This window comes from Anastrepha ludens, chromosome 5 (assembly GCF_028408465.1).
Source record: "Anastrepha ludens isolate Willacy chromosome 5, idAnaLude1.1, whole genome shotgun sequence".
Lineage (NCBI taxonomy): Eukaryota > Metazoa > Arthropoda > Insecta > Diptera > Tephritidae > Anastrepha > Anastrepha ludens.
The window spans coordinates 69,910,973-69,933,174 of NC_071501.1; the positions used below are offsets into that span (position 1 = coordinate 69,910,973).

General features: G+C 38.8%; 1 protein-coding gene across 1 annotated transcript in view; it reads left to right on the forward strand.

The window, feature by feature from the left end:
* The window catches only part of LOC128864751 (uncharacterized), a 190,425-nt gene that overhangs the window by 139,755 nt on the left and 28,468 nt on the right, over positions 1-22,202 (forward strand). The window contains exons 5-11 of the mRNA XM_054104507.1: positions 4,637-4,921; positions 6,490-6,630; positions 8,752-8,883; positions 9,042-10,397; positions 16,869-16,967; positions 17,304-17,544; positions 18,232-18,392. Of these exons, the coding sequence (XP_053960482.1) occupies positions 4,637-4,921; positions 6,490-6,630; positions 8,752-8,883; positions 9,042-10,397; positions 16,869-16,967; positions 17,304-17,544; positions 18,232-18,392 (2,415 nt within the window). The remainder of the gene's footprint in view (positions 1-4,636; positions 4,922-6,489; positions 6,631-8,751; positions 8,884-9,041; positions 10,398-16,868; positions 16,968-17,303; positions 17,545-18,231; positions 18,393-22,202) is intronic.

Genomic DNA, 22,202 nt, shown 5'->3' on the forward strand with positions numbered 1-22,202 from the left:
AATTTCATGGCATTTGGGTTTTTTGTTTTTGAATATGATACCCGGCATTTGTCCGCCACGGCGAGGAGTTACATGGCCTTTTTCAAATTATTTAAAAATTAAATAAAATGCCATAATAAGGGCACGAAATTAAAGTTACTTAAATTATTTATTTACAGCAACAAATGGTTAAGTTAAAATTATTTCATTTAGAGTTTCCATGTGCACAATGCCTTAGATGTTATTTGAAAGTTATAATTCGAGGAGAGATTCATAGACTTACGCTAGAGGTCGTAGTGGATTTGATGATGCTAATAGAATGTACTAAAAGCAAAATATTGGATTTAGTAATAAAATGTGGGTGCTAAATTCTAAATATACTAAAGTTATAAGTCCTTGCCTTTCTAAGAGTTCGAACTTAAAACTTACTCGTATTTTACATATAATTGGTGCACATACCATTCGTTAGCTGTTTAGTTGAACTCCTCTTCCAATTTGTGGTGTGCATTTCCAAGTTGTTCCACAAACTAATATACCTACAATTGCCTCATCCGAACGGCAGATGGTTTTTATGCGCAGCAGAAATACACTCGGATATTCGGTTTGCAGAGGGAAGACCGCTGACGGCATATAATGCAGTGAACTGTGCCAAACGGAACCAATTCAAAACACATTTTTCAATGGGTTGCACATTTCCATTTTGTGGCCCAAAGCTATATGAAAGTAAATATTTAAAAACATTCCATAGGGTCAGGGCAATAATCTCTACCATTCACTACCATGCAATAGTTCGAATTTCTGCTGGGTATTTAACTTACACATGCCATTAATTTTTGTAATTATATATTATATTTGGCATACTCTTTTAGCTCATTGTTGCATCCAATTACGTTAATTGCTAAATTTGTAAAGTTCGCCAAAAAGTTCTGTACTCATCGCCTTTCGTCTTTCAATGCTTCGGATCGTAACATCCCGAAGTTCATATGCAAGTCCATATATACCTACATACAATATACACATACATATGCATGTACTTATATATAATGAGTATAACGGCGCTAAGTGTTCTATTCCCTTACAATTCAATTCCTTCAAAACAGTGAAATTGTACGGAGTTGCTCACCCACACTTTGAAATTGAAAGTAAAACTTTTGGTTGACATTAATTAACGATTTCAAATTTGAGTTTGTGGGTTTGCGTAGTGAAGGTTGGCATTGTGGTCTTTCGGATGTCAGATGTCGGCTGTGATTTGATTGATTGTTGCGCATTGCCTTTTGGACACAAAGTTGCGAAACAAGCAACTGTGACTCGTCCGGTATTCTTCAATTAATTACAGTTTCTTTTTTTGCTGAAGATTTTTTTGAACGGAAAAGTTGATCACAGTCATGTCCAACCAAAAACCAAGTGGGTTCGGGGCAGAGTTCCAATTTTTTGTTGTATCTGTTTTTTTGGCAGATCTTAGTAAATCTCAGTAAATATGTAATTATTTTCCTGTTCTATGGCAGCCGACGTGGCCGAATGAATTGGTACGTGACTACCATTCGGATTTCAGAGAGAACGTAGGTTCGAATCTCAGTGAAACACCTAAATGAAGAAAACGTTTTTTCTAATAGCGGACGCCTCTCGGCAGGCAATGGCAAACCTCCGAATGTATTTCTGCCATGAAAACGCTCCTCATTAAAAATATCTACCATTTGGAGTCGGCTTAAAACTGTAGGTCCTTCCTTTTGTGGAACAACGTCAAGACGCGCGCCACAAATAGGAGGAATTTTGCTTTAATCCTCAAAATTTGGACTTAGATTCAAAAAACCTATTTTTCATAGATCGGCTGCCTTATATTGTGAATCATGTAATTCACCGCCTTTTACAAAGGTCAGATCTCAATCTCATCACATATTTATGAGCGATTGTAGAAAAAAATGTATTGTACCTCTAGACTGTAAGGTTTTGTAGCCATATACTTAATCAGGCCACAGACTTGATTCTAGTCTCACTAATTTTTTGCTAGCTTAATTGGCCGAAAACACCTGTTACCGAGTCACACCCTACCGAATAATGTCTCGCCAGGTGTCCCTGTTTTCAGCACACCTTTTCCGATTTCTTAAGTCAAGAGAAGCCAAATTATCTTCAATTTGGTCTTTTCACCGGACATGAGGACGTCTTCTTCGCCGCCGGCCGCCATCTACCGTTTCAAAGACCTTCTTCGCCGTAGCAGTTCCTTCCCTACGCACGACATGACCCAGCCACCTTAGTCGATGCAGACTAACTCATTTGACTATACTATCAATATCTCCGTGAAGCTCATACAGCTTGTGGTTCATTCGAATGCGGTAATCGTTATCTACGCGAGCAGGCCCAAAAATCTTGCGAAGTACTTTCCTCTCAAAACTCCAAGAGCGGCTGCATCTTATTGTTTTACTGTCCAGAGATCAGCGCCCAAGAGAAGCACCGGGATGATTAGCGTCTTGTGGACTGTTGCTTTCGTTTGTCGAGAGAGAGCTTCACTACTCAATTGTGCACTTAGCCCAAAGTAGCACCTATTGGCAAGAGAGATTCTCCAATTGGTTTTAAGATAAATGAAGTCCTTGACCACGTCGATTTTATAACTGTTAACTTCGATCTGTGGTTCAGCACGCCACGACTCCCTGCAGGACTCCAGCATATATTTGGACTCGTCGTATATATTTGCCCTCGTTTACGCTTAGACCCAATCGTGCGGACTCTTTTTCAGTAATCGTAAAAGCGGCGGCGACTTCCCGCTTGGTATGACCAAAGATATCGACGTAATCATTATACACAAGGAGCTAGACACTTTTATGGAATTTTTTTTTATGGAGTTAGTAAATGAAATAAAATAATAAATAGCAATTTTTGGCTTCAAACTATGAAGTACACCAATTTCATATGAAAAATTTGCTTAAAAAAACGTTTTTCCAAAATTAATATGTTAAGATTTTTGTTTTACTTATATATTGGGTAGTCGAAAAAGTCTTTTCGTATTTCTAATCAAACTTCAACTAATTTTTTTATATTTATAATGAACTTTACTAAACCAAATATGTACCGTTTTGGTCGACCACCTTTTGCCATTTTTCTTCTAGAGACATTATTCCATCAGTGTAAAACTTTTGTGGTTTCTCTTGAAGCCAACTTTACTCCATTAAGGGAGTTCTGCATTGACCGAAACAAATGGTAGTCCGATGGTGGAAGGTTAGGGCTATATGGTGGATGCATCAAAACTTCCCAGCCAAGCTCTCCCAGTTTTTGCCGAGCCATCAAAGATGTGTGTGGCCTAGCGCTGTCCTGATGGAAGACGACGCCCTTTCTGCTGGTCAGTTCTGGCCGTTTTTTTTCGATTGCTTGCTTCAATCTCATCATTTGTTGACAGTAAAATGTAGAAACAATACTTCGAGCAGGCTGGAACAGCTCTTAGTGGATGATTCCTTTCCAATCCCACCAAACACACAGCATAACCTTTCGAGGCGTCAGTACTGGCTTTCCGACCATTTGTTGAGCTTCACCACCCTTGCACCATGACCTTTTTCCCACATTATTGTCGTATTTGATCCACTTTTTGTCTCCAGTTACCATTCGCTTCAGAAATGGTTCGATTTCATTTCGGTTCAGCAAAGAATCGCAGATGTTAATTCGGTCCATTAAATTTTTCACAGTCAATTCATGTGGTACCCAAACATCGAGCTTCTTTTTGTAATCAGCCTTTTTTAAATAGTTCAAAACCGTTTGATGATGAATGTTTAGTGCCTTGTCGATGTCATAGCAGCTTATGTGACGGTTCTGGTCAATCTTTTCCATAATTTCATCGACTTTTTCAACGATAGGTTGACCGGAGCGAGGTGCATATTTCACATCGAAATTTCCAGAACGGAAGCGAGCGAACCATTGTTGTGCTACACGAACTGATACAGCATCGTCTCCGTAAACTTCACAAATTTTATTGGTGGCTTGCGTGGCATTCTTCCCTTTTTTATACAAAAATTTCAAAATATAGCGAATTTCTTCATTATTTTCACTCATTTTTGAACCGCTATAACTTTTTTTCAACTTCTCCGAATTAAATTTTTTTTTTGTTAAATGAAGCTTGAAATGTCACCTTTCTAACACCATATGATATGACACAATGTGATTGGTAGCACTGGAGACAGATCACTCCAACGACATCTATTGACAAAATACAAAAAGACTTTTTCGACTACCCAATATATTAACTACTTATGCTACCAGCTGCAGGACCGATTGTTTGAGCCACTAAATTTACTCGAACATTGAATACATAGAATTCAATACACATATCTACGCGTCCCTCTTAATATTGAATATCATTTGCTTCTAATTTTCACTCTCCATTCGTGCATATCGCATTCATTCAAAGTTCGCTTCACGCGCAGACAGCAAACCCTTAACCCTTCGATATTCCGCATCCCATCCGTTTGCTGCGCATTCACTTCACTGTCTCTTTGGCTGGTATGCGTGGTATTTCTTAATCGTCTCTTACAAAATTTATCTACTTACGTCTAATCCTTCATTTCTCAAGCAGCCGAAGCATTTTTAGCATTTCACGCACACATTTTTTCTCACAATTTATTTAAACCACTTTCAACTTAAATAAAATATTTTTTATCCTTTTTCTTCTTTTTAGTGTTGCGCGACGAATTCCGTCTGGAACCGCAGAATACTCGCATAGCACAGGGTGATACGGCGCTGCTGGAATGTGCCGCACCACGTGGCATACCCGAGCCGACGGTCACATGGAAGAAAGGTGGCCAGAAATTGGAGTTGGATAGTACGAAGCGTATACGCATTGTCGATGGTGGCAATTTGGCCATACAGGATGCACGTCAAAGTGACGAGGGTCAATATCAGTGCATTGCCAAGAATCCAGTGGGCGTGCGAGAATCTGTGTTGGCGACGCTCAAGGTGCATGGTGAGTAATGGAATGAAAAAATCCATACAAACATGTGCGTATGTTCGTTAGGGCAGGTTAATATTTTTTCCTGCAACGCAAATGCGAATTCTACATAAAATTACTAGAAAAAAGGTCCATAAGAGCGTCCAAATGTTAAAAGAAGCTGTTTTTAGTAAATACGAAGTTAATGTTATTTTGTTTTACTACAAATTTCTACTTGAGGATTTTTTGATGCAAAGAAATATTTTTTATATGTAGTTTTTATTTATAGAACCCTAAGATGTTCCAAAACAAATTTTTATTGTAATATTGCATAGTAAAAGTGGTTGCATACATTTTTTTCTTAAATTTTTTTTTTGTGTTTTACAATTAGCAACGTTACACAGGTTTAATTTGATTTTATACCCTTTCAAGATGAGGTATTATTTTTTCTCTACTTTCTCTTTTCATAGACATTACTTTCGCTAAATTTTCGTATTAATTCAATTAATTCCTTTCATAATTTTGGGAACTCGAAATTGAATTTAGAGTTTTGCTCTAAAGAAATTTTTGTCTTATATTTTATACAGAATCCGAATCTGCTAGAAACGAAGTCGGAAAAATCCTTTATTAAAATTGACCCTCCCTAAAGTAAAAGGTTTTTCAGTAAGAGCGCTTCAACTTTTGAACTTTTTTGAATAAAACACAAACGGTTTGACTTTTTTAACTAATTTTTTTTTATTATCGAGTTTGAACATATACATTTAAGTATGAAATTCGATTTCTTTTGCATGACCACCGCGTGCACGTTTTACGAAGTCCAATCGTTGAACCCAATTTTGGACCACTCTTTTGCATAAATCGGCCGAAATTCCAGCAATGTCGCGTTCAATATTGGCTCTGAGCTCACAAATCGTCGCCGGCTTGTTACTGCAGACCAATGACTTCACATAACCCCAAAACGGGACGGCTTGTTAAATGGACCGTAAAATGGCCGTAATGCTCTTAAAGTAGCAGCAACAGAACGATTACTTTCATAAAAAATTTGCACGATTTGCAATCGTTGCTCAAGTGTGTAGCGTTCCATGATGAAATGTATACTAATGAAGTTTACAAATGACAAGCGAAAAATAAAAAATATTGCGTCGTTCGCCCTCCCTATCGGAAAAAAGTTGAAGCGCACCTATTGAATAACCCTATATGTATGCATGTAAGTATGTGAGTATGTATTGCATATGAGTATGAGTTGTACTCCCATAGCAAGCACCTCACGTAGACACAGGCAAGTGTCAGTGTGTTATCGGTTTGCTGGCAATTTGCACAGCTGATTGGCACCAAAATTGACTTGGCAACTGACAACTGGCAGCCACAATGACTTAGTTTGGCGGCAATGTGTTATGTGTTCGATTGTGTGGCATGTGTGTACATACATACTTTTTTATTAAATCGCAAATTTATGGCAAAGTTGTTCCAGTTCCATTGGTGTTTGCTTTTCCCAGAGCTCATACTTACTCACCCTGGTTGTTAAAACAATTTTTTATAATTTGTTTTTTTTTTTTTTTGTAACTTTTAGTATTTTTGTAATTTTGCTTTTGTTATCGTTGCAGTGAAACCATTCATCATACGTGGGCCACACGATCAAACGGTGCTGGAAGGCTCATCAGTGACGTTTCCTTGCCGTGTTGGCGGTGATCCAATGCCAGATGTTTTATGGTTGCGCACAGCATCCGGCGGAAATATGCCATTGGGTAAGTGGAAATGCAGTCGCAGAAATGCAATAGTGGAAATAAGGTAATATTTTTCAATTGGCTTGCAGAGTGTGTGTTTTTTTTCAGTGATGGTGAGCACTATCTGCACTTTAGTCTTTAATATAAAGAAAATTTCATTAAATTTCGAAGAATATATCGAGGAGCCGCAATAGTAGTTTCTTAGATGTCTCTCAATTAAAGTGGGTCCTCTATCTGAGATTGTTAAGATTAAGACAATTGGTTTACATCACTCGAATGGGTGATAAATAGCAAAATGTATAAATGTATGATACAATAAACGACACTGAAATTCAGACACTTGGGTAGAGATTAATTACCGTTGAACTTTGAAGAAATCTAGTAGGCTTAACATTTTTTTGTACCGCTTCGTTCACACACCTTTTTTTGTCATTATTGGGCCATGCGATTGGTAAGTTATGGAAAAAGTGAAAAGTGCCGAACTAATATACAAAAGGCTATACTTCTGCTGGAAGGCACCACTTGCGAAGTCCTAGATTTTTATATATTCCACCACTAAGGCAAAACATATACGAACGAGTAGCGAGCAACATAATAACGAATCAGCAGTTGCAGAAATCAGAGAGCTACATTTTTCATCCTCACTTTACCATAAATGAAAAGAGAATTTTTTGAAAAAATGTTCCTTTTGCTTTGGAAATTGGAATACGAGTAGTAATACGAAACAATAGATAAAATTGTGTAATGCACATCGATACCGAACTTTTAAATAAATAGTGCCCCAATCGGCTGAGTCCATTTTGACTTTCTGCAGTTTAAAAATTAAATTTCAGGGGATTGAGTATTTGTGGATTACGAATGGTGACTAATTCGCGGTTATGTTAGCCGCTTTATGCTGCTGATGAAGCTCATCAGATTTCTGATATCAAGGTCTGCTATGTCGGCAGGCATGAGAAAGAAGTGAGAAACAAGATGCTTGAATCTTAGTCCCGCGAGAGTGGGGCAGATAAAGAGAAGGTTTCTCGGATGATTCCACATCTTTCTCCATACAGCTGACGCAAAGAGGACCCGAAGTAATTCCAAGTATCACAGCATGCACACCTCGTGGATAGTGTCCTGTGAGGACAGCCACGAAGTTCGAGAGCTGAGGTTCTGTTACCCTCAGAATATCCCTCGAACGCCTCCGACGTGACTTTCAAGACCTTAAAAGTTTGTGTCCTTAACCAGCGCTCGCTGAGTTGATGTGAAGCTGATCGTTCCAGGAATAGAACGCAGGTTGTCAAGGGGATTCCGATCCTCTCCTTTCGCGGAGATCTCTTGCCTAGCCAGCTCCTTCCCTGTGCATTTTTTCTGCAGTGCCGCTATGACTAGGTACCCAGATTAGTCTTACGTCAAGGAATTCGGATGCAATCGAAAGTGAAACTAGCCATTCCCTAACCAGTCTCGAAAGCATCACAACTGCGCCCAGGGCCCTAGTTGTCACTTGGTTATCAGAGTAAATATTTAATTTTTTAACAGTTATTACGCGAGTAAGTAGCCAATCCGCTGCTGCTTTTGACTGCGGCTACCTCTGCTTGGAACACACGGCAGTGTTCCGGTAACCGAAATTAAAGTCTGATGGATAGCTCTTTCTAAAATACTCCTCCTCCAACCCTTCCTTCTAACTTCAAGCCATCCGTGAACAGGTTCACCAAACACTGGTGATTCCAATGAGTGCAGATCTTTGAACTCTCTCCAGCTTCTGCATGTAAAGGCTATTTTGATTTACTCCAAAATACTTGGAAATCCTTTTTTGAAATATTCAGGATATAATAAAATGTATATAGGCGTCTAGACAGTCGCAAAAGGCAGTTGGAGAAATTTCGGCATTAGTATCACTTGGCTACTACAATCGTCCAGCAAAGTGAATGAAGTATTGTAATCTGAGATAAAGTTCTAAAGTTAAACTAGTGCAGTAGTTTTCGAAGCGTAACCTTTTAAATAGCTTCTACTAGTATTAGCTAAGTGTCCAGTATTTAATCAGTCAACAAAGGATCAGCGTCTAAGCATAGCTTAACAGTCATCATGTTTATCTTTTATAAAGTTAGTTTCCATTTTCTTTTACTTCAACTGAACTCTACATACTCCATTCCCTTCACACAGATCGCGTCAGTGTACTCGAGGACCGTAGTTTGCGTCTGGAACGTGTCACTGTAGCCGATGAGGGCGAGTATAGCTGTGAGGCTGACAATGTCGTCGGTGCGATCTCTGCAATGGGTACGCTGACAGTTTATGGTGAGTAAAGGAAACATTTTGTATTTCAAATCTTAAGAAATTGTAGCCGCTAGCAACCTGTGCACATTTTACTTATGCCAATTTATGTGTATTTGCTATTCCAAAACCCACCAAAACCATCGATGCACTACCGTACCTTGCATCCTGTATGCCTATAGCACCTCCCAAGTTCATACAACGTCCGTCTAGCAAGTCCATCGAGCTGGGTGCCGACACTTCTTTCGAATGCCGCGCAAGTGGCAATCCGCGCCCCACACTCTTCTGGACAATCAAGAATAATCGCACGATAATATTTCCGGGTGCACCGCCCTTAGATCGATTCCAGAGCATAAACACTGAAGAGGGTCATTCCATATTAACGTTGACAAATTTTCAACGCACCGACCGCGATTTGGTTGTGGTTTGCAATGCTGTGAATGAGGTTGCAACAATAACGGCACGTGCCCAACTAATACTCGACTCACAAGAAGACCGTCCACCGCCCATTATCATTGCTGGTCCCGTTAATCAGACACTACCTGTCAAATCCTTGGCTACGCTGCAGTGCAAGGCTATTGGACTGCCAAATCCAACGATTTCCTGGTATCGCGATGGCATACCAGTGCATCCCAATGCGAAGGTGAATATCACAGCAGCCGGCGATTTGATAATTTCCGATTTGGACCGCAAAGAGGATCAGGGTTTGTATACATGTGTAGCCAGCAGTCGCACAGGCAAGTCCACTTGGAGTGGTTATCTGCGCATCGAAGTGCCCACCAATCCGAATATTAAATTCTATCGTGCACCCGAGCAAACCAAATGTCCTAATGCTCCCGGCCAACCTACAGTATTGAACGCATCCGCCAATGCGCTTACCATTGTCTGGCCGACGAGCGACAAGGCGGGTGCTTCACCACTACTCGGCTACACAGTTGAAATGTACTCGACAAACAAGAGTAAGACGTGGATTCCCATCGCCGCACGCTTGAGTGAACCCATTTTCACGGTTGAAGGTCTTAGTGGTGGGGCGGCGTACATGTTCATTGTGCGCGCTGAGAATGCGCACGGTTTCTCGCCGCCTAGTCCCATTTCAGAGCCAATTACGGCTGGCAAATTAGTTGGTGCCGGTAGTAGAAGTGGTCCAGGTGGAGGCGGTGGTAGTGGTGGTGGTGGTGGTGTTTCTGCTGCAGGCGGTGCGTCAACTTCGGAACTGCTACTCAATGAAGCGGAAGCTGTGCTGCAGACAAGCGACATGGTCGAGCTGCTCGAGGCCAATGCCACCGATTCGACAACGGTACGCCTCGCTTGGGACATTGACAGCGGTCAGTATATCGAAGGATTCTACATTTATGCGCGTGAATTGCATTCGGCCGAGTACAAAATGATGACCATATTGAATGCAGGCAGTGGTTCGACGGCATGCACCGTAAATGGACTGGAGAAGGCGAGTGTCTATGAGTTTTTTCTTGTGCCATTTTACAAGAGCGTCGTAGGCAAACCGTCCAATTCGAAACGTATACGAACTATGGAAGATGGTAAGTAACAATGAACGAAAAGGGAAATAAAAGTCAATGAGTTTTAAGGACGTCACACCATTGTGGCAGTGTAACATTGAATAGGATACATATCTGCCCAAGTGAGTGTATGTGTGCAGTGAAGCAAACGCAGAGGACTTTTGTTCATTTTTGGGTTTTATGTGCCTGATACTTGATTAGGTTTTACACTCACATTCCAAAACAAAGCGCACAGAAAAGCTGAAAATACTTGCCACAAAATGGCGAACCCACACACCGAAAGGTTACGTAGGCATAGACACTAAAGGCTCCCCATTGAATGCTGTGATTGTCCTTTTGGTCGTAGCAGCTTTAGTTGAGTGATTTATAGCCTGAAATGACACCGCTCTAAACGGCAATTTTCATTTAAAACTACTAAACACTTACCTCACACAACACGCAGCCCAGTAGGAACATTGAGTTTATGAACTGTTTATTTGCCGGCTGCCCTCAAATATTAGTTATTTGTACTGGAGATGTAATTGGTGCTTCGTAAGTTCGAGGTCACTTCACGCTATTATAATTGTTCAAATGAAACACATTCCGGTGTGACACAAAATGGGACGAGACCTGGTGCAGAAGTATACATACTCGATTCTTCCTAATGCCCCATGTAAATAATCCATGGTTTCCTTTGACAAATGGATTCCAAACGGTTGATATCTCTCTGCCTCAGCAATGTTTCAGGACTCTAGCATGGTTTTCAGGTAGTGCTGGGATCGATAGTACGTACGCAGTTTTCTGAGCTGTTTTTAAAAATGAGTTTGTCGTACATATCTGCTTTGTAATTTTCCATAAGTGTCGACTGACAGTGACTGCCGCGTGCGTGCAATTTCCATACAAAATTTATTGCACGTGAAGTGGAAAATGGGAATAACCTTCGTCTAACTTTGTTTTTCTTAAATACATTTTATTCGAATATACAGCAATATTAGGCTGACATGCGATTTTAAAGCGATTGGCAAGCCAATAATATTCAAAAATTTGATAAAAATATAAGCGAGAAGAAAACATCTTTATTTTTAACTGTTTAAAAAACTAATAAAATTGACATTACTAATCACTAGAAAACAATTTCGAAAAAGTTTTAGTAACTATAACTTCCGCATTAATTCGAATTTCGAAAAATTGTTAAATTTGGATTTTTATATGATAATCGTAGTGGATCAGAAAAAATTAGTTTTACAAATATTGTTCCACCTTCCAAAAAATGCTGGGTCGCTTCACAAATTTCTCTATTCTCAATAAGTAATAACGAATAAATGAATAATAATAACTCGGGATAATAACCTATTATTGCACATAATAATTGCAAATTACAAGTCACACGTAGTACGAGAAACTTCCATATCTCACCTTTGGACCAGAGTATGACCCAATCAGGCTTTGGCAGCAACAAATTTTTAAATCCACCGTAAAGCAAGGCACCGTCAGAAAATTGTTGGAGCTACAAAATTGGTGTTTGATTAATCTCCCTGATCCCAGTACCTGGAAATGGTATTCTGATTTCATTGTGAACACCACAGTATTTGTTCTTTACTCATTCATGGCTTACTCCTAAGTGTGGTTAACTATTTAAAATTTGATGCATACATAAAATTGCGTTTTATTACTACTATGTAGGAAATTACCAACTGCTATGTTGTCCCTGTAACACTAAGGTTTGCAATGATTTCATTTTTTTTGCGATATTTCACGCACGCTTTTAACGACCAAAAGGAGCATTCACGTCAACTCGTTTTAGTGCCGTGCAAGCTTATGAGCAAACGCATACCGTTTTCGCGCGTTCCTGATAGGTGATAGGGTCGATTTGTGGGGAGGCAAAAAAATCGCCCATTACTTTATGAAAATCATATTCTAGGGATCAAAATAAGAAACTTTGCCGAAGGAACCATACCTCTAAAACGAATTCTGATGTCCCCCAATTTGGGTCGAACTCTTTAGTTTCTTTTCTCATGTAAAGGTGATATTTTGAAATGATTGTATGGGGAACCCCCAGGGGAGTTCCAGGGGGTATGCCACTGGCATGGGTGGATCGGCCGTCCAAAGTTAGTGGGGGTCGGTCATACATTTGGACTCGATTGGAGCACTCTAAATGGGCCAAAGTGGGATTTTTCGTTCGACCCAAATTGGGGGACATCAGAATTCGTTTTAGAGGTATGGTTCCTTCGGCAAAGTTTCTTATTTTGATCCCTAGAATAAGATTTTTACAGAGCAATGAGCGATTTTTAAATCGACCCGCCCTAGTGAACAGTAATAATTAAGGTTTTTTTAACCTCACTTATTTTTAAGTCAAAACGTACTATTTTTATGATGATCTTAATTTTTACTTTATTTATCATATTTATTTTATTTTGCTTTTGATCAACTTTTTATTAAATAAGAAAATATGTTTGGTTATGAAAATATTTATTTTGACCTTTACGCGCTCCACTGCTTGTCTGTTTGTATACTGCAGCTGTCTAATTCACAAGTATGAAATATGACTGGCGTACGGCGCCATTTGCAAAAATTACCAATCGCCCGGTAGGGTGATTAATTTTGCGCCACCTTTTATAAGCTCATAATGAATATAGATGGCGTGCACATGTGTTGTTAGATGTTGGCCAGGTCTCTTTTCCAATTTCTTGAGTGCGTCCTGATGTTGTTCTACAATTGAAAGGAGCAACAGTTTAATGCTGCCTCTTTATGTGATAAAACACTCACAAAAGGATTGGTGCAGCCAGAATAAAAATTACTAATTTAGTACACTTGAAAATACCAAATCTAAAATCTTTACATGTTCTTTACTTTAAAGATGCTCACCTGTCTTTTAACTAAAAATTACACCACATTTTAGCTCAATACATTCTGTCCTACTGACGATTTCTGCCGAGTGGTTGCTTTTACGACGAACAAAAAGTGCGTGTGTTTGTTTGTTGGAATACATTTAATACTTAGCTGGATTTCATTTGATGTTTATAATTTATCATCGCATGCAATTAATAATAGAACTCTACTTTTTTGATTTCCCTTTTATTAAATGGTACAAAAGACCTAAAAAATAATTACGTTTTTTACCCCTTTACTCATACTCTTGTCAACAGCTGATAGGACTAAGTTGGGGTCTGTCCCCATCTATCGTATATTGGCTTTACATAGCAATTGTCAGACCAATCCTAACATACGGCATATTAGTATGGTGGCCAGCTTTAGATAAATTGTACATTAAAAGAACCATGGCACACGTACAAAGAATGGCCAGTCTTTGCATCTGCGGGCCCTCAGAACCACACCCACAGATGTACTAAATATCATGCTTAACATTTTACCAATAGAGCAGTACGGTAAGCAAACAGCTGCCAAAGCTACTCTCAGACTAAGAGATCGGCCTACTCAGAACTAACCAAAGAGGACACTCTTTAATTTTAGAACAATTTCCCTGCATTCCCGGCACAACGGATTTCTGTAAGACCAAGCACATCAATTTAAATAAATCCTTTGCCACAATATTTCCATCCAAAGAGGAATGGGATAACGGGCTTATTGTTAAGAAAAATTATTTAAACTTCTACACAGATGGCTCAAAACTGAACACCAGAGTAGGTGGAGGGGTCTACTCCGATAAACTCGGAGTATGCCAATCATTTCGCTTACCTGACCATTGCAGTGTATTTCAGGCGGAAGTCACTGCCATAAGTCACTGCCTCACAGAAATAAAAACGAGAGTATTATCCACAAATGAAGTCTTCATTTACTCGGACAGTCAAGCGGCAATAAAAACGCTTGAATAAAAAACGCACTCGCCAAAACAGTTCTAGAATGTTTTGAACTACTAAATGACGTATCTAAGAGCTACAACGTGCACCTTATCTGGGTGCCAGGCCACAGGAATATTGCAGGAAACTGTAAGGCGGATGAACTTGCACGAAACGGTACAACGCTCGATCTCGAACCGGATAAGGCGCTGATACCCATGCCCATAGCCACTTGTAAATTACTTATAGGCAGGGGAAACATCAAAAAGGTAAATACAATCTGGCAAAACCTCACAACATGCGAACTAAGCAGACAGACATGGCCGAACTGGAACTGCGGTCGATCAAAGATCTTGCTAAGATTCAACAGAGAATCTATAAGAAAAATGATAGGTGTATTAACTGGTCATTGTTTAATGAGCAGCCACGCTAGAAGGTTAGGACTCCCGTACTTCGCATTTATCTTAAAAACTTACGAAGCAAGTTGAAGAATTTTTGTACAATAAATTTAAAGTTTTAAAACTAAAAATTTTACATTATTTTTTTAAAGTGGTCTGCCAGATGAACATTAAAAGAAAAGCAGTATCTTAACATTGCGCTTACCTTTCAAATAAAATTAGTAAAAACTGTAGGCTATCAGCCAACTGAACACTTTGGGGGGTAAACATTACTTTATGAAATACCTAAATGCTCTCTAATGCTCTCTATTATACGTTTTATAATAAATTTTGTACGAGTTGAATAATTAAAAAAAACGAAAAAAATACTAACTACATAAAAATGACGTCTGAGTACAGTTTTCTGCGCTTTTTGCTGTTTAATAATAACAAAAAAGTAGTTTGGCATGCGACCAAGGGAATGAAGTGTATTGTGTATGGAATTAGACTATTTATGCGAATTTTGTTAAAAAAAAAAATAAAAACTTCTATAGTTTAAAACTACAATAGTCATTGAGAATTTCCGCTTCTCCCTTCATTATTCGTCATATCAGTCAAAGTCCCATTCAAGGCTATGTTCATGTTTATATATTCAAATTTTAAAAATAATAGGGACGCGGTTTTAAGAAATCACCACTACCATTGAAAAACGGTGAGATTTGTACTTCGATGTTAAGGTCTTTTGTGTCCCTTACCGTGAATAGGAGCATTTTGTTAATAAATATATGTATGTATGTACATATTTCTCAGAGTACTTTTAGTGAAATTTTTGCACAAATGTTTCCCAATTGGGTTGCACACAACCACCTACACATTACCAAAGCTCACACCACCACAAAATAGCTTTAGTACACTTTTGCTCCGCATTAGATTGCTGTCACTTAACAAGGGTCATTGAGTTGCCAGACCATCTACATACACATACATAATAGGACTATGAATAAGTTCGTGCGGTTTTTTTTCGAAATTTGAAACTTTATTGACGTAAAATGGTTACAAATTTAATATTCAAAATATTGTCCATCGCTTACTACTACTTTTTCCCATCTTTCTGGCAATTCACGGATTCCCTTTGTGAAAAATTCGGTCGGTTTTGCCGCAATCCACGAATCGATCCATTTTTTGACTTCATCGTAATTACGGAAGTGCTGGTCAGCCAGGCCATGTTGCATCGATCGGAAGAGATAATAATCGGATGGCGCAAGGTCTGGACTATACGGCGGGTGGGGCAGGACATCCCATTTGAGCGTTTCTAAGTATGTTTTGATCACTTGTGCAACATGTGGCCGAGCATTGTCATGTTGCAAAATAACTTTGTCGTGTCTATCGGCGTATTGCGGCCGTTTTTCTCGCAGTGCTCGGCTCAAACGCATCAATTGTCGTCGGTAGACATCCCCCGTAATCGTTTCATTCGGTTTCAGTAGCTCATAATACACAACACCCAGCTGGTCCCACCAGATACACAGCATAACCTTCAGGCCATGAATATTCTGCGCCGACGTCGATGTTGAAGCATGGCCAGGGTATCCATACGTTGCCCGACGTTTTGGATTGTCGTAATGGACCCACTTTTCATCGCCAGTCACAATTCGATGCAAAAAACCCTTTCTTTTGTGCCGTTGAAGCAGTTGATCGCATGCCATAAAACGGCGTTCAACGTCTCTTGGCTTCAATTCATACGGCACCCAATGGCCTACCTTTCGGATCATTCCCATGGCTTTTAAACGTTTGGAAATGGTTGATTGATCAACTCCCAAAGTTTTTGCAACCTCTTCTTGCGTTTGAGTCGGATCTTGATCGAGCAATTCCTCCAATTCGGTATCCATGAACTTTGGCGGCGCACCCTCGCGTTCTTCGTCTTCCAAGCCAAAATCACCACTTTTAAAGCGTGCAAACCACTTCTGGCACGTTCGCTCAGATAGAGCATGCTCACCATAAACTTCCACCAAGATACGATGACTTTCGGCTGCTTTTTTCTTCATATTAAAATAATGAAGAAGAATTCCCCGCAAAAACACATTATTTGGCACGAAATTCGACATTTTCAAGTGTGGTAAAAATATTGTTGTTTACGCTTCAAATAAAAAACTTATACTGACGTTTGTGCCTTACGACAGTAGCTCTCCAATGAATGTTTGGAAATGTGGATCGATGGAATAATAATCAAGTTACGCCATCTGTTGTAAAACCGCACGAACTTATAAATAGACCTATTATATATTTGTATATCCTTGCATACTTAGTGGCCGATTGTATTAAAGCGTCAATTTCATTTACAGTACCCGAGTCACCGCCATACGCCATGGAGGCCATACAATTCAATCGGACATCGGTGTTTCTCAAATGGCAGCCACCCTATCCAAACAAGACGCGTAATGGTGCGTATAAAATTCAAATAAACACATACACACATATATATACCTATGCACATGTACATAAAACGAGATGTGATTTCCGCAAAGTGCACGAAATATCTTACCTTTTCACCGTTCGAAAATTAAATAGCTCAAAACCTTAGCACTCCTGAATCCTGTTCTCTGTTCCCTGACAATGTTTGCAGCATTTGGCAAATTTCATTTTGTATTCAAAAAGAAATGAGAATTCTGCTATTTTTTCTCATATCCATTTCTTTTGCTTTTTTATGGTTTATTCTACATTTTGACTCTCTTTATTTCTCTCTCTCTCTCCTTCCATTACTTTCATTTTCATTGCAGGTATTTTGACCAACTACAATGTGCTGGTGAAGGGACTGGACTCACACAATACTACGCGCATTTTCAAAAATATGACAATCGATGCCGGCTCACCGACATTGCTGCTCGCCAACCTTAGCACCGGTGTTACATATTACATTTCCGTTGCGGCTGCCACAAAGGTGGGTGTGGGTCCATTCAGCAAGCCGGCTATACTGCGTATGGATCCACGCACACAATCGCTCGACACCGGATACACAAGGTTCGTCATACGCCCCAGAGGTCTACTAGTACTTATACAACAACATTTACATATTTTCACATACACACACACACATTAACATATACATGTAAACATTTGATAGTCCAAACAAGCGCCAATGGCGTCAGACTATTTATATACATCCAGAATTTTTCCGTTGCTACCTTCATTGGTAATGCTGTTGTTGTTTTTGTAACTTCCAATTATGCTGGCCACCAACTAGCCAGTCACCCAGCCAAGCCAAGTCAAACCGAGCCAGAGCAGGCAGTAATGACGTTTGGCCATCGAAAACGCCATGAGCGCAATCAGAACACACCAGCAAAGGCAACAGCAGCATCAGCGACAACACCAAAGGCAACAAAACATCATCAGCATATTCAACAACAACAACAAGAATAGTAATAAAGCAATATAAATAGCAAGAAGAGCAACAACAACAACGTACGGGTACAACATCCGTAAATCGACAGCAATTTCGCTTGTTTCCTGTGCAAATTTGCTTCTGATTAAAGTGAAAATGTAGCCGTTACCACTGCTGTTTGCGACGCTGTTGCTTGCTGGCTGGCTCACATATGTACATACATTGTCGCTTATTTTCATACCATCCATTACACATCAGTACATCAATTTCTATTCCCTCATTTTCTCCTCATAATTTTGCGCTTCTCTGCTGCTCCTCTTTCACAGATATCCCATCAATCGCGACATTGCCGACGATTTTCTAACACAAACTTGGTTCATCATTTTACTGGGTTCTATTATAGCGTTAATTGTGTTTCTATTCGGCGCTTTGGTCCTCTTCAAACGCTACCAATTCATTAAGCAAACATCGTTGGGCAGTTTACATGGTAAGTATCAAATAGACAAACACAAACACATGTGTCCCCAATGTCCTGTAGGAAAATCTACTAACACAGCCTCAGTTCGTTCTCCTTTCTATGGAAAAGCGATTCCAAAGCAAGTCAACAGAGTATTTTTGGCATGGTTCTGAAATTGTTTTTTTGTAGGCTTGAGTATAGCAAAAAGTAAACTGAAGAAATGTTGAAAAAAAATTTAATAATTTGCATTTTATTCAGAGATAAAATTTTGGAACGGAGTTTTTAAACACAAATATCTTCTGTTCTTTTTAACATTTTTCTGAATTTATTTTTGTTTAGTTTTTAAGATAAGTATAAGATGAACTATACTTTTTAAAAAAGTATGTTGAGGAAAAAATTAAAATTGTTTAGTTCCTAATTATTCAGAAAAAATATTTTGATGGAGTTTTTCACAAGTGAGGAGAAAATTATTTTTTAACAGATTTCAACAACAAACTAAATTTTTTAATATACATACAATTTTTTTCCAATAACACGGTGCGACAAAAAAAACAAAATTAAATATACTTTTATGGAGACCTAGTACAACTTGTGGGCATAGAAAAACTAAGAAAAATGGTATAGGAGAAATTTTCAATACACCCCCAAAATCTCATTTTATGGCCATAAAACCGTTTTTCAGTAGGTTGATGTGAAGAATCACTCCTAACTTCGCCAATTTCTATCCGATTTCGAATTTGTTTTTTTAATTCGACAGAACAAAAACAAACCTTTTTGACAGTATGTTGAACATTTTTCTGAAATGACAACTGACGAGACTGTAGACGGAAGTATTTGGAATTTTTTTATTTTTTCTCTATTTTTTCAACTTTGACATAATTTTTACGATATTATCCGTTAGTGAGGATTTTTTTTAGTACACTACTGTTATAGTAAATTTTATTTTGCGTCGAATGAGCTATGTTTGACTGTAATTGAATTAAAATTAATGGAGTCGTGTGAGTTTTAAGATTTTAGTTTTTTTTTTACTAATTTGGTATGTAGGTAATATATAACTTACGCTAAATGGGAATAAGGGCGTGTTTTGATGCGTTATTATAGATACGTAATATTTATTGGAGTATATATGTATACATAAGAGTACACTGTACTGCATACAACAGAACTGGTTAGAACTTACGAAAATATCTGACATATTATAGCACATTTTTTTTCAATAGAAATATGAAAAAGCTCCCAAGTGTACCAAAGTTCACACTGTACATTTTTTTTTTTTTTTTTTTTTTTTTTTTTTTTTTTTTTTTTTTTTTTTTTATTAACGCATCTTAAAGTACAGGCAGAATAACGTTTAGAAATTACAACTAGTACAACGGAATAAAGATACTAACGAGCAATTTTTATTGAACATATATATTAAAAAAGGAAAAAAATAAGATGCCTCAATATTCATAAATTCATTATGAATGTATAAATATATAAGGTACAGCTGCTACTGGGTGCCCATCTGGTCTAAAACTGTTTTACGCTTGAGCCGCCGACGATGAGTATTTGGCTGAAGCAAAGCCAATGCTTCAGCGTTGACATGTGTACTTAAACGTTGTCTGTGAGCCATGGCGTACTTTTTCGCCACGTCAGTGATGGGTAAGATACCAAGATCACGATGGAGGTCGAGATTTCTCACATAGTATGGAGCATTGACGATGTTGCGCAACACTTTATTTTGGAATCGTTGGATAACAGTCATGCAAGATTCGCTTGAGCATCCCCATAGCTGAATGCCATACGTCCAGACCGGTTTGAGTATTTGATTATATAGCAGTAGTTTGTTGTTCGTTGACAGAATAGAGTGTCTGCCAATAAGATAAAGAAGGTTTTTTGTTTTTAATTCCAGCTCTTTACGCTTTTTCTTGACATGCGCCCTCCAACGCAGTTTAGCATCAAGGGTTATACCAAGATATTTTGCCTCGTTGACGTACGGTATATTTACGCTGTTTATGTAGACTGGCTTGTAAATTGTTTTTTTCAGGCCGAATACAATGTGAACTGATTTGGAGTTATTTAATTTGATACGCCATTTTTTCGCCCATGTTGCAATAGAACTCACCGCTGATTGCAATTTCGTCGTTGTAGTCTCTATCACTTCTCCAACTGCTAGGATAGCCGTGTCATCTGCAAAGGTTGCGGTAACGTGTTGCTCGTGAACCGGTAAGTCATACGTATACAAGAGATACAAGAGAGGGCCTAGGATGCTTCCTTGAGGTACCCCCGCGCGTGCTTTTTGCAATGAGGAATAGGCGTTGTCAAGTCTGACACGAAAGTATCTGCCATCAAGGTAGGAAGAAAGGATTTCGCAATAATTCCTGGGCAAAATCAATTTTAGTTTGTGGAGTAAGCCCGTATGCCAAACTTTGTCAAACGCCTGCGAGACGTCAAGGAACACCGCTGCGCAAACTTTGTTTTCCTCTATCGCGCACTCTATGGTTCTAACAACTCTGTGAACTTGGTCGATAGTGGAGTGATTTTTTCGAAAGCCAAATTGGTGCGTTGGAATAACTCTCTTGTTTTCTATAATCGGCAACATTCGAGTCAGTAGCAGTCGTTCAAAAAGTTTGGACAGCATTGGTAGCAGAGAAATAGGTCGGTATGAAGACACATCATTTGGCGATTTTCCGGCTTTCAGAATCATAATTACTTCTGCTGTCTTCCAGTACATAGGAACATATTTTAACAAAAAACACAAATTAATCAATTGAGACAGACAAGTAACACAATTAATGGGCAATCTCTGAAGAATTTCTGCAGTTATGAGGTCGAAACCAGGCGTTTTTTTCGCTTTCATTTTGAAAATTTCGCTCATTACTTCTTCGTTACTAACTGGCTCAATGCTGACATCGCTTTCAATCCAATTTGACGAGATGTCAATATCTTCAGATCCATCATTGGCACAGAAGGTTTTACAAAGATTCTCTGCAAATAAATTTGCTTTTTGCTCATTGGATTTTGCCCATTGGGTGTCGTTTATTTTGATGGGTGCTATGTGTTTTATCGGTCGGTTAAATGACTTTGCTGCCTTCCATAAAGAGTAGTCTGTGGATTTATCAGATGTGAGGCTCTTAAGAAATCGATTGAAATTATCATTTTTAAATGTCTGAATTTGAATGTGTAGTTGTTTTGTTGTTTGGTTGAGTTTCAATTTGTCCTCAGGATATCTGGTTTGCTGCCAACGACGTCTAAGTTTTCGTTTTTTATTTATCAGCAACTTGATATATGATGGGTATTTTTTCTTGTTTGATGTGACTTCTTGCTGGGGCGTACTGTTCCAAGCTGCGTTTTGAATTATTTGCGTGAACTGAAGCACGGCATCATCAAGATCATCAACAGTCACGATACGGCCGGTGTCTACCACTACAGCTTGTAATTGCAGTTGGAAGTACTGCCAGTCGGTGAAGTTATTAAATAGACGAGGAGACGTTTTATTTAGTACCGCATTCCCTGATATTTCTAAAAGGATCGGTGAGTGGTCAGAGTTCAGATCGAAGCCTTCGGAAATAGAAAGATGGTTTGCGGGAATATTTTTGAAGACAAAAAAGTCAATCAAATCAGGTACTTTGTTGGTGTCTGTAGGCCAATATGTTGGCTTGCCAGTTGAAATTATTTCGCAACCTCTTTGTCTTATGGCTTTAAACATTTCGCGCCCTTTCGTTGTTGTAAGCCTAGACCCCCAATGTACGTGCTTAGCGTTGAAATCGCCTCCTATAATAAAACGTCCTTTGTATCTTTCGATGAGAGATACGTAATCTTCAGATTTTAGTTGATGTCTGGGTGGGCTGTATAAAGCTG